At 50.0% G+C, this 13,735-nt stretch overlaps 1 protein-coding gene across 7 annotated transcripts in view; it reads right to left on the reverse strand.

The window, feature by feature from the left end:
• Positions 1 to 13,735, reverse strand: part of PECAM1 (platelet and endothelial cell adhesion molecule 1) — a 75,221-nt gene that overhangs the window by 12,833 nt on the left and 48,653 nt on the right. For 4 of the 7 annotated variants that reach the window (XM_086687739.1, XM_086687738.1, XM_086687740.1 and 1 more), the window contains 4 exons: positions 11,595 to 11,648; positions 10,085 to 10,147; positions 7,293 to 7,367; positions 4,696 to 4,752 (listed from right to left, as the gene is read on the reverse strand). In XM_086687739.1, the coding sequence (XP_086543865.1) occupies positions 4,696 to 4,752; positions 7,293 to 7,367; positions 10,085 to 10,147; positions 11,595 to 11,648 (249 nt within the window). The remainder of the gene's footprint in view (positions 1 to 4,695; positions 4,753 to 7,292; positions 7,368 to 10,084; positions 10,148 to 11,594; positions 11,649 to 13,735) is intronic. The other 3 variants (XM_086687741.1, XM_086687744.1, XM_086687742.1) reach the window with 3 other exon arrangements.

Raw genomic sequence — 13,735 nt, forward strand, 5'->3', positions numbered from 1 at the left:
CCCCACACTCATGAGCCAGCAGTCCACCTCGCTCTCTCCAGGACGCTGGTCCTGTCCAGATTCCCGCCCTGGGGCTGTTCCTTGGAGGCAGGCCTGCCCAATGCCCTTTCCCTTATCTAGAGGAGCAGTTTTCCTTTGTATCACTCAGGGGAAAAGGGGGGTTTAAGAGCCAGAACTACGCCCTGTGAGCCATTTCCCAAAATAGTCAGCCCTGACGTGCTGTTGGTTGGAAGGTGGGGAGAACTAAGAAATTAAGATGGGAAGAATAAAAAATTAAGAAGGAAAGGTTAGATAAGCCTTAGCTCTGTACTCAGCCCATTCACCGACCTGTCCAGAGACCCACCTCCCCCAAGGTCTTTATTTTATTGTGTGTCACCCTCCTCCCCCCAACACACACACACACACATGCACACACATGCACATATGTACGTGAGTTGGAGGATTCTCTCTGCTGGCCAAACCTCAGGCCAGTCCTTCCAGGATCCTTTCAGGATTGCTGAGGAGTAAGAAAGACCCTACCTCTTCAAGCAAGAAGCAGAACATAACAGAGGTATAATCAGAAGGGAAGTGAGGGCATCTAGAAAATGCTTCTAAAAGTGTGGTCCCCAGAACAACAGCAGCAACATGTGAGAATTTTTTAGAAATACAAATTGGGGCGCCTGGGTGGCTCGGTCGGTTAAGTGTCTGACTTTGGCTCGGGTCATGATCTCGCAGTTTGTGAGTTCGAGCCCCACGTCGGGCTCTGTGCGGACAGCTCAGAGCCTGGAGCCTGCTTCAGATTCTGTGTCTCCCTCTCTCTCTGTCCCTCCCCTGCTCACTCTCCCCCTCAAAAATAAATAAACATTTTAAAAAAATACTAAAAGAAATACAAATTAGTCCCACTCCAGACCTACTGAAATCACAAAGTCTGGGTGGTGGTACCACATCATTTGTGTTTTAACACACCTGGAGAATGCTCCATCTACATTTGAGCCCCTGCCCCTCATTTCACAGACAAGGCAACCAAGGTTCTGAGAGGTTCCACGACTCACCCAGGGTCACCCAGACCATACCAGGCTGTTACTCTTTTTTTTTTTTCTTTTTTTTTTTTAACTTTATGTATTTATTTTGAGAGAGTCAGAGATCGTGTGAATTGGGGAGGTGCAGAGAGAGGGGGAGAATCTCAAGCAGGCTGTCAGCTCAGAGCCCGACACGGGGCTCGCACTCATGAACTGTGAGATCCTGACCTGAGCTGGTCAAAGACCGGACGTTCAACCAACTGAGCCACCCAGGCACCCCCCAGGCTGTTAATAGAACTGAATCCTCTAATTAAGCGGATGGTAATGTGAAACCGAACAAAGCTGGAAAGGGCAGCAGCAGGCAGTCCCTTTGGCAGGACGGGGAGGAAACGTGAAGCCGGGCTCCCAGCATTGGAGTCCCTGCTCTGCCATCACCGGCTTTAGGATTGGGATGAGTTACTTAGCCTCCGGGCCCATTTTCCCATCTGCAGGACAGGAACAGTAGTAAAACCTCCGTCAACCCTAGGATGGTTTTGAGGACTGAACAAAGAGCAGGCGTCTCGCGGTAAGAGGGACAGAAAGAAAGAACAGGAAGAGGACTGAGGGGCTTACAGCTTCCTGCCTTGGAGCAGCCACCGAGCAGGAAATGCTGGGAAACAGCAGCTCCCTTGGCCTCCAGGACGGGAGCCTCTTAGGCAAGGTGAGCACACGGACTTCCACAGCAGCACTGTGGTTTTGGCTACAACACCCAGGGCTCTCTCTACCTGCAACCGCTGGGGCAGGAGCCAGCTGCCTGTTCAGAGACCAGGTTACAGAGGAGCCCCAGCCCCAGCTGACTCCTGATGGCCCCAGTGGGGCTCTGGCTGGGAGTCGGGGTGGGGAGGGAGACGGCTGTGCCTGGTCCCTGCCCTGAACCCTAGGGCTCAAGTTTCTCCTGCATCTTTTGGCCAACACGGATTGGATGCTCGCCGTATGGTAGGGATAGTAGACAGACTCGTGCCTGGGGTAATTAGCCCCATCTCCCCCCAAGCTAACCTCACCCCCTGTTTCTCATTTAGTCTCATCTCCATGCAACAGCTGAAGAACCTGGAGTCTCAGAAGGGTCAGGCATCTTGGTCACAGTCACACAGCTGCTAAGGGGCAGCACCAGGACTGGGGCTCAGATGTCTGTGAGCAAAACAGGGCCCTTCACCACCCTGAGCCCCTGGGGTCCATTCCTGCCCTAGACCAGAGGGAGCAGCGAGATTCCCAGGGTGGGGGACTGAGGACTCAGGCACGGAGAACCGTCTGAACAGCTGCCCTAAAGCAGGTGTAAATGCCACCCCCGAATATGCCACACTGGCATAGGATTATTTGGGGCCGGAGGATGCAGAAGGAAGCCTTCCAGGAGTTTCCCTTATCTGACCAGAAGCCGAAGTTCCTGGGAAATGAAGACAGCCATGAGTCCCTCTCCCAGGGAAGGCTTCTGGCCTCCAAGATGACAGAAAGGTGGTGCTGAGATGGACCTGCCTAAACAAACCTTATTCCATTTGTTTCCCCCAGATATTTACCTTCCCATTTGTTTTGTCACTTCTCCACAAATGTATTGTTCTTGCCTAACGTGCTAAAGAAGCCCCCAGTTCTAACCACACTGAGGGCTTACTCATCACTGTTTTTCTCCTTGTTGATCTGTCTTTTGTCAGTCTCGGGGCAGGGCAACTCATACTGACACTGGGTGTGGCCCTCGCCAGCCAGCTGTAAAGGACCTCCAGCTGCTGGCCCAGGCCACGGCAGACCCCCAGTCCTCCGGTCCTGGGGCGGGGGATCCCTGCAGGAGACTGATCAGGAGCCTGGAGTTCAGGTCCAGGGTGGGCCAGTCTGGGGACTTGCTTCCTGTGTGAACTTGGTCAGGTGTTTTCACTGCTCTATGCCTCAGTATCCTCATCTGTAAAATGGGACTTAAATGTGAGGCTTGAAAGAGGTATTGTAACACAGACCACTTGGCATACACAGTAAGCGCTCAATAAATGTGAGGTTTTTGCATAACCAAAGCGACCCAAAATGAACAATTTCAGGGACCATAAGAAGAGCAGAGGGGTTTCATACAATTTTCACACAATTACCCAACAGGGTGTTGTATGGAAACCAATTTGACAAATTTCATATTAAAAAAAAAAATAAGAGAATGTCTTGGGGAAAAAAAAATTACTCAACAGGACCAAGCATGAGCCCTACAAGAACTCTAGCTTTTTGTTACACTGGAAGGACAGAGAAGGCCTATTTATTTCTGAATTTGCATTTTGCTGGCTCTGAATATTTTGAGAATACAAAATGAGACACTGAGGCCAAAAACTCCCCCAGGGGATGGTTTCTGAAAATCAGTCAGTCAGTGTCAAGTTCCACAAGGAGGCTGGGTTTCTGCTCTACCCATGAAAATACTATTTAATATATATATATATTATATATATATAATATATACATATATATTTAATATAAAAAGATAAAAAGTAGGCTTTTCTGGTAAGACAGTGCTCCTCAAACGCTGGCAGCACCAGCGATATCTGGGAGCCTGTTAGAGTTCAGATTCTGGAGATTCTGATTCTGTGGGGCTGGGCTGGTCTGGAGACACCCATGGCTGCTGGTCTGGGGACGGCACTTGGAATGGCCAGGCTCTCCCAAAGTTTCCACTTAAATACAGGTCTGTTATACAAAGCAAGATACACTCACAGTGACTATTTCCCCCAGAATCTTATGCCCTTTGGATTGTGACTGATTTTCAGAATTTACTTATCCCAAAGTTTATTTGAGAGAGAGAGAGAGAGAGAGAGAGAGAGTGCAGGGGAGGGGCAGAGGAAGAGGGAGAGCAAGAATCCCAAGCAGGCTCTGTGCTGTTAGCATGGAGCCGACCCTAGGGTCCCGACCTGAGCCGAAATTAGGAGTCGGTCGCTTAACCGACTGAGCCACCCAGGCACCCCTATTTTTTCAGAATTTAAAAGTAATCTTTGTATTCATTCATTTCCCCAGGATGGAATAGAATAATTACACACACACACACACACACACACACACACACACACACACACACACAAATGTTATTGCTGGGAGCTTCCCCAGGCCCATGTCTGCTTGGGCACTGTGCTCAGTCCTTGGGGGGAGCTCCTCATGAGGAAGTAATGGAGATGGGAACTGAATCGGGGTCTAGAATCAAAGAAAGGAAGAATCAAAGGAAATGGGGGCAGATCTGTACCCCACCCCCAGGCGGAAAGGGGGTTCTCAGAAAGGCTGAAGCTACCCAAGGTCTTCAAAGCACAGCACTAAGACCTTCGGGCACCCCCGCCCCGGTCCCGTGCACCAGGGCCCGTTGGGGAGTGGGGCAGGTGAGGTGCACTGGTTGGCCTCCGAGAACAGGCAGGGCCGCACTGCTTCTCTCGGGGTCACGTGAGCACACAGTGGCACCAGGGCACATCCCATCAGCTGGGTACGAATATGCAAAGTCCTATTTGCCTGGCCTGCAGCAGGCACTTAATAAGCATTCATTGACTAAATTATAGCACATATAACACGTGGCTACATTTGAAGAGTGGTGGGGGAGAGACAGTCAACAACTTCGGTGTAAGGGGCCTCCTTTGCTCCTTCTCCTTGCCCACTCCCAAGGCCCACGTGGATGATTCAGGAGGAAGCGTCCCCCAGGCTCGGGGAGTCAGAAGCCCTCACTCACCAGGATTAGTTTTCCGGATTTCACTATACACCGTCTCTGTGCCCTTGGTTTCCAGACCTGGAAAGTGATCAAGCACAGGTCAACAGCTGCCTCTGGGCACCAGGTCGGCCCACTGCCGAAGCAAGACAATGTGTGAGGCTCCCTGCTTACCCACGACCCCACCCCACGAGTGCCTGTCTCCAGCAAGCCCTGGAGACCTTAATGCCACTAAGCCCAGGCCATTCCCTGGCTTTACAAGATCCTGGTCTAAGTAGCCTCACTCTCTGTCTGGAAGTATGAAGTCAACAGGCCATTATGGGTCCACCTGGACCACTCACAGGTGGAGGGGTTCCCAGCATAGGCCTGCAGCCTCCTGCTCAGTGGTCCCATACCTCCTTCCCTGCCAGTGCGTTCCTGTGTCCAACTGCTCTCCCCGCCCCTCCCAGGAGGCTGGGCTATGACTTCCCAATCACCCGAGGCCTGGGTTCGAGCCTGGGCCTCATCTGTGATGTTAAGGATCAGCTGGGACCGACAACCACTTAAAATCTTGACAGCGGGGCTAGTTGATTTCACACGCCAACACGTGGGCCTCATTCTGATTCTGATTAGTTCTGGAGTGGCCCTGGCATTGGTGGGTTTTAAGAGCTCCCAGGGGATTCCAATAGGCAGACGGGGTTGAGATCCTCTGGTCTGGACTCTTTTGGACTGGCGCACAGATGACCAGCCAGGGTATGGATCACACTCAGGGGAGACCCAGGGTTTGGAGGACAAAGCACCCGTATGGTCATCTGTTTAAGTTGAAGTAGGTGTACAGGTTGTGTATACACACACTTGTACACACACTCGTAGTGTATCTACACGCATTGTATGAATCATAGAGGGTGTATACACACAGCATGTACATACATACACATCCACGAACCCTCAGGAAACAGGATGGGACCCCACTTCTTCCCCCACCTCCTCTCACCTGCACAAAGGACAAGGAAGCCTCATTGTAGAAAGGTGGCTCATGCCATGAGGCCAACATTCTCTTTCTACAGATCCGGAAATGAAGCCCCAGACCGGGTAAGATGCTTCCTGCCACCATGCTCAGCGCCATGTGATTTTTCTTGGTGGCAGGTGGCTGGGGCATGTCCACGGACTCTAACTGCACCGAGATACCCTTGACTCCCTAGGCCCCAGGGATGCCCCCTGACCCTGAACATACCCTTTCACCGCTGGCCCGGCCCTTTCTCTTTGCCCCATTCCTCCTCATCCTCCAAGTCTCAGGACAGGCTTTGCTTCCGCACTTGGGTACACATACCCTCACCCACCTGCATACACCCCAACACATGCACCCCTTCTCAGGGCCCAGGGCAGTTGCTAGGCCCCCTGTGCTCCCACGGCAGTTTGGGGACACTTGTCCACAACCACACTGACATTATTTGTCCCCACGACTGCCTGTCCCCTGATGGGCCCGGAGCTTCTCCAGGGGTCTGGTGCACCTCCCAGTCAATGCAGTTACCTGGAGGCACCCGTAAAGGTTTCGCGAGATAGTGACGGCACCAGTCAGTGCGCTTGCGGGTGCCTCTATCTCAGGTCCCCTGAGCCTCAGGAAGGCTTTGGCATAATCAGCTTGCTCCCCGAGGTTTTAGATTTTAGAACTGAAATCATGGTCATTCATTAGACACTGAATGGCGGTGGTTCCCGTGCCAGGACCTGAGCACCAGGAGGAAGCCTGAGGGGGTGTTTCAGACTCCAGCAGGTGAACTTGGGACATTTTGGGTGGCCAGGGCCTCACACAAGTCTTCATATGGGTCCCCCCCCCCCACCCAGGGCACCAAACAGGAGTTGGTACTCACTAGAGTGACTGAGATACTAGGTGCTCTCAGCTTAGAGGACGGACACCTGCCGTTCTCTAAGAGGCCAGCAGAGATGCTTATACCAGGCTCCCTCCGTGGCACCAGATTTAGGGGTGTAGAGGGAAGCTCCAGGGTTTCCCATATCTCCTGGGGAAATCTCTCACATTCCCAAGGGATTCTGCTCAATGTCAGGCCCAGGGAAGTCACTCCTTCAGTATGATTCTAACACCTATTGTGTGCTGGACAGGGTGGAAGCTGAAGCTGAAGCGGGAGGGAAAAGGCAAATCACACCCACACTGGAGCTTTCAGAAGCACCAGGCCATGGGACAGACAATGCTGTGATAAGCAATATAGGTGCTCTGGGGTCTCTGCCAGCTCCTCCTCCGACCCCCCCGCCCCACAATGGGAGTGGGGGCCACAGGGAAGGAATCGAGGGAGGGGGCTGGGTGGCCAACGTGGGGGCCTGGACACCCTTGTAAGCTCCACCGCTCCCCGGAACACAAGAGTTGCTGGTAGACCTCTCTGGCCACCTTGGGGACACGCTAACAGCCTCTGGACTCAAGAGTCACGCTTGACTCCCTTCGTCCTTATAACTGCAGATCAGCCTGTTGGTTTCCGTCCTTGGCTGAGCAGCCACACTTGCAGCTGCCCCAGCGGCTCCTCCCGCTGCCCCCCTGCTCTGCCCTTCGGTGATGGGCGGGAGCCCCCCCCACCCCCACCCCAGGCCGCTCGTCACCACCTCCCCTGCAATGCAGCTGCCTGCTAATGACTAACCCAGGCCAGCAGGCTGTTTGTCTCTGCTGTCAGGGATGTTTCCGGATGGTGCTTTATTTTGGCTCCTGTTTTTCTCTGTTAACAGAGAAAGAGAAGTCTTCAACGTCATGGGGTTTTCCCAGCAATTAGCCTCACAGCAAACAAGCAACAAACTGGTTTAACGAGTTCCTTCCCACCCCGCCTCCATCCCCGAGTGACTCCTTGGGCAACTGCCCAGTCAGAGTCAGAGCTGGACTGGGTTCCCAGCCCCTCCTCCACCCCAGCTGTAGAAGAGGGAGCTTTGAGGACGGGGAACTGGATTGGCCAAGACCAGATCAAGTTTACTCATCACTGGCCTTCAACCCACAGAGCCCTTTCCTCACCCACCCACTTCAGGACTTCCCTACCCTTGCTGTCCCTTAGCACCAACGAGGCTGGGTTCTGAAAGCTCAACTTGAATCTTCTAGAAACTCTCCATTTCCACCCACGAGGCACTCATTTTAGCTCTCCCGAGGCCCCCACAGCAGCCTGGGGAAAGGTAACCACTTGGCTGGCTACCTGCACACAGCTTGTCAAGAAAAGCTTCCCTCCTCACCCCGTCCTGGGACTTCTTTTCCCTCGAAAGCACCCCCGCCCCCGACCTTCAAGCAAGAAAAAGAAAACCAGATACTCTAACATGGAAACATTTCCAAAAGAATGGAAAATGGATGCTTTTCCAGGGAGAAACCCTGCTTCCTTTCTCCGTCAGCTACTTTAAATCCAAGGCCTCCCAGGCACTGGGCAGAGCGCTCATGAAGCCACCTTGTCCTGAGCCGACTAGCAGCCCCGGAGGGGCAGGGCCTGGCCCTCTGTGAGGAGCTTCAGGACTGTCTGCTTGAGCTCCCAGTGGAGTTTGGAGGGTCAATGGGGACAGCAGAGTTTTTCTACACATCATCAAAACCCTGGGGCAGCCCTGCCCTCCTGTTATGGTTCCTCTTTCCTTCTGAGTCTGAAGTCCCCTTAAAGGGAAGTAAGCCGTTACTCACAGGACTGAGCCCAAGTGACAGACGGGCATGTGCATCGGGCATTGGCAGGACCAGAGAAGGCTGGAGGGGAGACCCCTTCCAGCCCCTGTAGCCAGAGCCAACCCATACTCAGTTCTGGGCACCAGAGCCCTGTGCTGTCTCCTCTTGGGCATCTCATACTTAACCCAGCTGAACCTGCTGTTCCTCCCTGTCTCAGATCTCATGACCATCCACACAGTTGTCCACTCACACAACCTGTAGTGATTCCGTCTCCCTGGTCCTTGCCATAAAATTCATCCAGTGTTGTGATGTCTCTAAAATAGATCTGGAACCCATCCACTGCCAGCACTTTGGCTCCGCCCCCATCCCTTGTTGCCCAGTGTTAACACACGGGTCTCTCTGTCTCCATCCCTGTCTGCTTTCAGTCTGTCCTCTGCACCAGCCACACGGACCCTGTCAATTTCCTGCTTAGAGGCGTCTAAAGGCCTTCTGCTCCACTGAGACTAGAATTGCAAAGGGAACCTCAGAGGCCCCGCAGGCTGCACGCGTACCTTTGCTACTTGGCACAGGGGTTGGTCCAACACCGCCCTTAACTTGCTAACAGGCAAACCACTTTACAATGAAATAAGGAAGAAGAGAATTTCAGGCCTGCCATGGCCCCCACCATTCCCAGGTCCAGTCCAGACTTGGAAGTGGGACGCCCTGTGTAGCGTTTGTGCAGATCGGGGAGTACCAACTCTAGGGGGCCATTCTGATTGCAGACTGTAGGATCAGTGCCCCACTGCACGGTGCACAGCCTAGGGGCCTTTGGGGACTGCCTTACCGAAAGATTCTGTGCACATAGCTGCTGACATGGTACCCAGAACCTAAGCAAGGGAAGAAAGAAAGAACCCCAAACACTTCCCAAATCATGGAGCTAGAGGTAACAAAGGGATGCCCTTGCCATGTGGCTCTGGCTAATGCCTGGTCTGGCCCTCAGCTTGCCAGGCAGAATAGACACAGCAGTGGCCTCAGCCTCAGCAGGAAGGGGGGGTGGGTGCATGACAATAGCCCTAATGAGCTTCCCAGGAGGGGAGGAAGGCTTTGGAGAGCTCCTTTGAGCACAGGGGCCTGTGGGAAAGCCAGGGTGGAGAGCTAGGAAGGCACGCATGGTTTTTTGTGGGACCAAAAGCAACTGAAATTGCTGTTCTAGCATTTGCTATGGACCAGCCCACTCTGAGTCAGTCTCAACCAGCACAGGACCAGAACTAGTGGCCTCCAGGCCAGCCCGCCCCTGAGAGAACCACACACATGAAAACAAAACCTGAAGTGTGAAGCTAGTGCCACTGTTTACACAGCAGGGTACTCTGTACTTTCAAGAGCCTTTACCCAAGCGTGCCTTGAAAGAGCCAAGCCCTCACTACCTTCAAACGTGCATTTCATTTACACAAGCTCAGTGTGCAAGCAACTTTTTCAGGACGATGCTAGGTTTGGGCAAGGAACATACGTCTGTAGGAAAGTCCAAACGCCCAGGGGTAAGGCTGCCCTCAAAGTCTCTCACCAAACACATTTCTTAGCGCTTAGTAGTTGCTCAATAAAACTTAGTCATGGTTAGTAGTAGGTAAACAATAATTAATGAAATGTTACACCTCAAAAGCCTAGGCGGGGGGTGCTCTTGTCATAGGCACGTCTAACAGGCCTGTCTGCTGACCACCCCCCTTCTGACGGACTGAAGGGACCCTTGTCCCCGGGTCATAGCACACCTCACTCTGTTGTCTACACCCAAGCAGAAAGCAAAACATGGGGAATCGCTCCAGGGATGGTGTTTACCTTGGTAAGGCTCAGATGGGGTCACTTGCACTTCTGTGTATTCCACATCCATGGTCAGAGGCTCTGCTCAAAAGAACCACAGCACCGGTGAGACAAAATCTCCTTGGGGAGCCTCAGCCTGCCTTAGAGATTTCCACTCAAATGATTATAACATTCCATATTTCGAGGAGGAAGCCAGACACAGGCCTAATGCCATTCTAAGTAGGTGAGAAATCTTGGGCTAGAGAAGACAGTCACAAGTCCTGTTTTCTCCAGGATGTGGAAAGGCCCTCCGGCCCAGGTCCCCATTGTTTCTACAGGGGAAGGATTTGTAAAAGCTCAGTAGACACAGAAAACAGCCAGTATCATCCATGGCAGTTAACTCTAGAAGCCTCCTCCACAGCCACAGGCATAGAAAGCTATCTCCAAGATGGAAAGGATCTCAGGAAATGGGGAACAGGGTCCCCCGCCTAAAAATGCTCTGACAGTATGAGCCACACGCATAGGAAAACAAGTTAACGAGAGCAGTTGGGCCGCTAGAGTGAAATCCAGTAAATTAGTTTGTCTCAACTCAAAATTACATTATTGTTTTATTTTTGAAGCCTCAGAGTTGGGGTTTCTCGCCAGCACTGAAAACATCGATATGTGGTCAAGGACACAGGTGTTTACTTTTTTAGATTTTTTTTTTTTTTTTTTTTTTAAGTAGGCTTCACATCCCGCTCAGAGTCTGAAATCATGACCCAGAGATCAAGACCTGAACTGAGATCAAGAGGCAGACTAACAAAGCCACCCAGGCGACCCTACTTTATATTTAGCTCCTGTGATAGAGCCCCAGGGTGGGGGGGGGAAGAATTTTGAGAAACGATTTATGATTTAGCCCAATCCTTCTGAGGTTTAACCGTAGCAGGGAATCTACTGTTAATTGTCTTTAAAAATTAGCAGCAATGCTAGTTTATTTTTTTATAGTGTATGTTTTATTTTTATTAAATATTGAGACACAAAATAATATTTTTAAGTTATGTATAAAATACATGGGACGCTTGGGTGGCTCAGTCGGTTGAGCGTCCAACGTCAGCTCAGGTCATGATCTCCTGATCCGTGAGTTCAAGCCCCGCGTCCTGTGTCTCCCTCTCTCTCTGTCCCTCCTCCGCTCACACACACTCTCTCTCTCTCTCTCTCAAAAATAAATAAACATGAAAAATAACTAAATAAAAATAAAAAAACATCCCTGCTTCTACTATCCAAAAGAAAGGAGGTTCTCTACAGTACTCATTCTGAATCAGCCAGTTCCCTGTTAGGTATAACCCAGTTCTTTCCCACTAGAATTTTGGTTACTTTCCATTAAGGACACAAGATAGCATCTTTGGAGAAAGCAACCAGCCATCTCCATTTATACACAGTGGCCAGGGACAGGGTCACTGAGAGAGGTGGGGAAACATCCCCAGGCCTTAACAGTTTTAGCTCTTTCCCTAAGGGTCTTTTTTAACGTAAAGTTTCTAAGTAAAAAAACTTTTTTAAATTAGATAATTACCTTTATTTTCATTTGCTGGTTTCATTGCATGGTTTCCAACATCTTCACTGTAACCTAGTTGAAAAATAACAATTAGGATGAATGGCAATGGAAATTCTAGCTTTTTATACAATGTTTAAAAAATTTAGTGCCATGGGGCACCTGGGTAACTCAGTCGGTTAAGTGCTCAGGTTATGCTCAGGTCATGATCTCGCAGTTTGTGAGTTTGAGCCCCACATGGGGGGTGGGGGGGAGCTGGGAGCCTGGAGCCTGCTTTGGTTTCTGTGTGTAACCTCTCTCTCTGACCCTCCCCAGCTCACACTCTGTCTTTCTCTCTCTCTCTCTCTCAAAAATAAACAAACATTAAAAAACAACAACAACGGGGCGCCTGGGTGGCGCAGTCGGTTAAGCGTCCGACTTCAGCCAGGTCACGATCTCGCGGTCCGTGAGTTCGAGCCCCGCGTCGGGCTCTGGGCTGAGGGGTCGGAGCCTGGAGCCTGTTTCCGATTCTGTGTCTCCCTCTCTCTCTGCCCCTCCCCCGTTCATGCTCTGTCTCTCTCTGTCCCCAAAATAAATAAACGTTGAAAAAAAAAATTAAAAAAAAAACAAAAAACAAAAAACAACAACAACAACTTAGTGCCACTCAGAAATGAAGTCAGGCCTAACTTCTTCAGTGTAGTGGGCAACCAGCAGCGTATCTGATTCTGGATTCCCTTCTGGTTCCCTTTCAGCCCCATCCCGCCCACTGTGCGGTCTCTTTCTAACACCAGGAACACGCTTACCATCCCATGGGAGGAAAACTTCTGCCTATGGGTTGTTCAAAATTCAGAATTGTTCACGTTGAGCAACCCCATTAGAAATGAAGCTAAATTCCTTTTTTGTTTATTACTTCTGAGAGAGAGAGACAGAGTGTGAGTGGGGGAGGGGCAAAGAGAGAAGGAGACAGAGAATCAGAAGCAGGTTCCAGGCTCTGAGCTGTCAGCACAGAGCCAGGTGCAGGGCTCGAACTCACAGATCAGCAGATTGTGACCCGAGCCGAAGTCCAACGCTTAACCGACTGAGCCACCCAGGGGCCCGGAGGTTAAGCTTAATTCTAAAGGAAGGGGTCCATAACCAGAAACTAGCAAACTCGCCTGCTCCAACCGGAGGACTGAATGCATGAGAACACGGTTTAAAAAATTACGGTACCTTCAGGCTGCCACCTCAGTGGGTAAAAAAAATTTTTAACATTTTTTTAAATCAAGTTGTTCTTTATTAAAAATAATTCTCAGGGTACCTGGGTGGCTCAGTCGGTTAGGTGTCTGACTCTTAATTTCAGCTCAAGTCATGATCTCACAGTTTGTGAGTTCAAGCCCCGCGCAGGGCTCCACGCGGACAGTGCAGAACCTGCTTGGGATTCTCTCTCTCCCTCCCTCTCCCCTGCTTACATGCTCTCTCAAGAATAAAAACATAATAATAATTCTTACGGATGTTATAAATAATACTTCTGAAGAACATATGATTTTCCATTATGTATTAAAACTAATTACTTATTGTGATTATTAAAATATTTTATAAAGTGAAATAATCCATGCAGAGACAATATAAGAATTAGAGTATTTCTTGCATTTTGGAAATTTGGGGGAAAATCCTATTTTAATATACCTCTTAGCATTTAATTTAAAGTATCTATGTATTTATGTGTAAATAATATAAATCACCAAAAGAATCCCCCTTAAACCACACAAAGGTATTTTCTCTATAACACTGGATTACTTTTTACTAAATATTCACCAAATGTTTCTGTATGTAGTTTCTTAAATGATTTTTGCCTATTTCTCTCTTTATTGGCCCATTACTTTTGCTATTGCAAATGTTTTATTCACTTTCTAGTAAGGATTGTCTCACATTTTGTGCTTTCTTTAGTTCCTGTTCTATTTGATGGCCTTCAGGAATACAGTTTTCCAGGTTCTTCCATTTATTTGTTTGTTTGTTTGATTATTAATTAGTAGGCTCCACGTCCCATGTGGGGCTTGAACTCATGACCCTGAGGTTAAGAGTTGCATGCTCTACGATTGAGCCAACCAGGCCGTTTTATTGACTTTTTAAAGGTTTGATTTGGTACTATAAGAATTGCTCAATTCTTAAAACATGTTTCTCAAGTATGCCCTGTAAAAGGCATA

This window comes from Puma concolor, chromosome E1, assembly GCF_028749965.1.
Source record: "Puma concolor isolate L17-30 chromosome E1, mPumCon1.1.hap2, whole genome shotgun sequence".
NCBI lineage: Eukaryota > Metazoa > Chordata > Mammalia > Carnivora > Felidae > Puma > Puma concolor.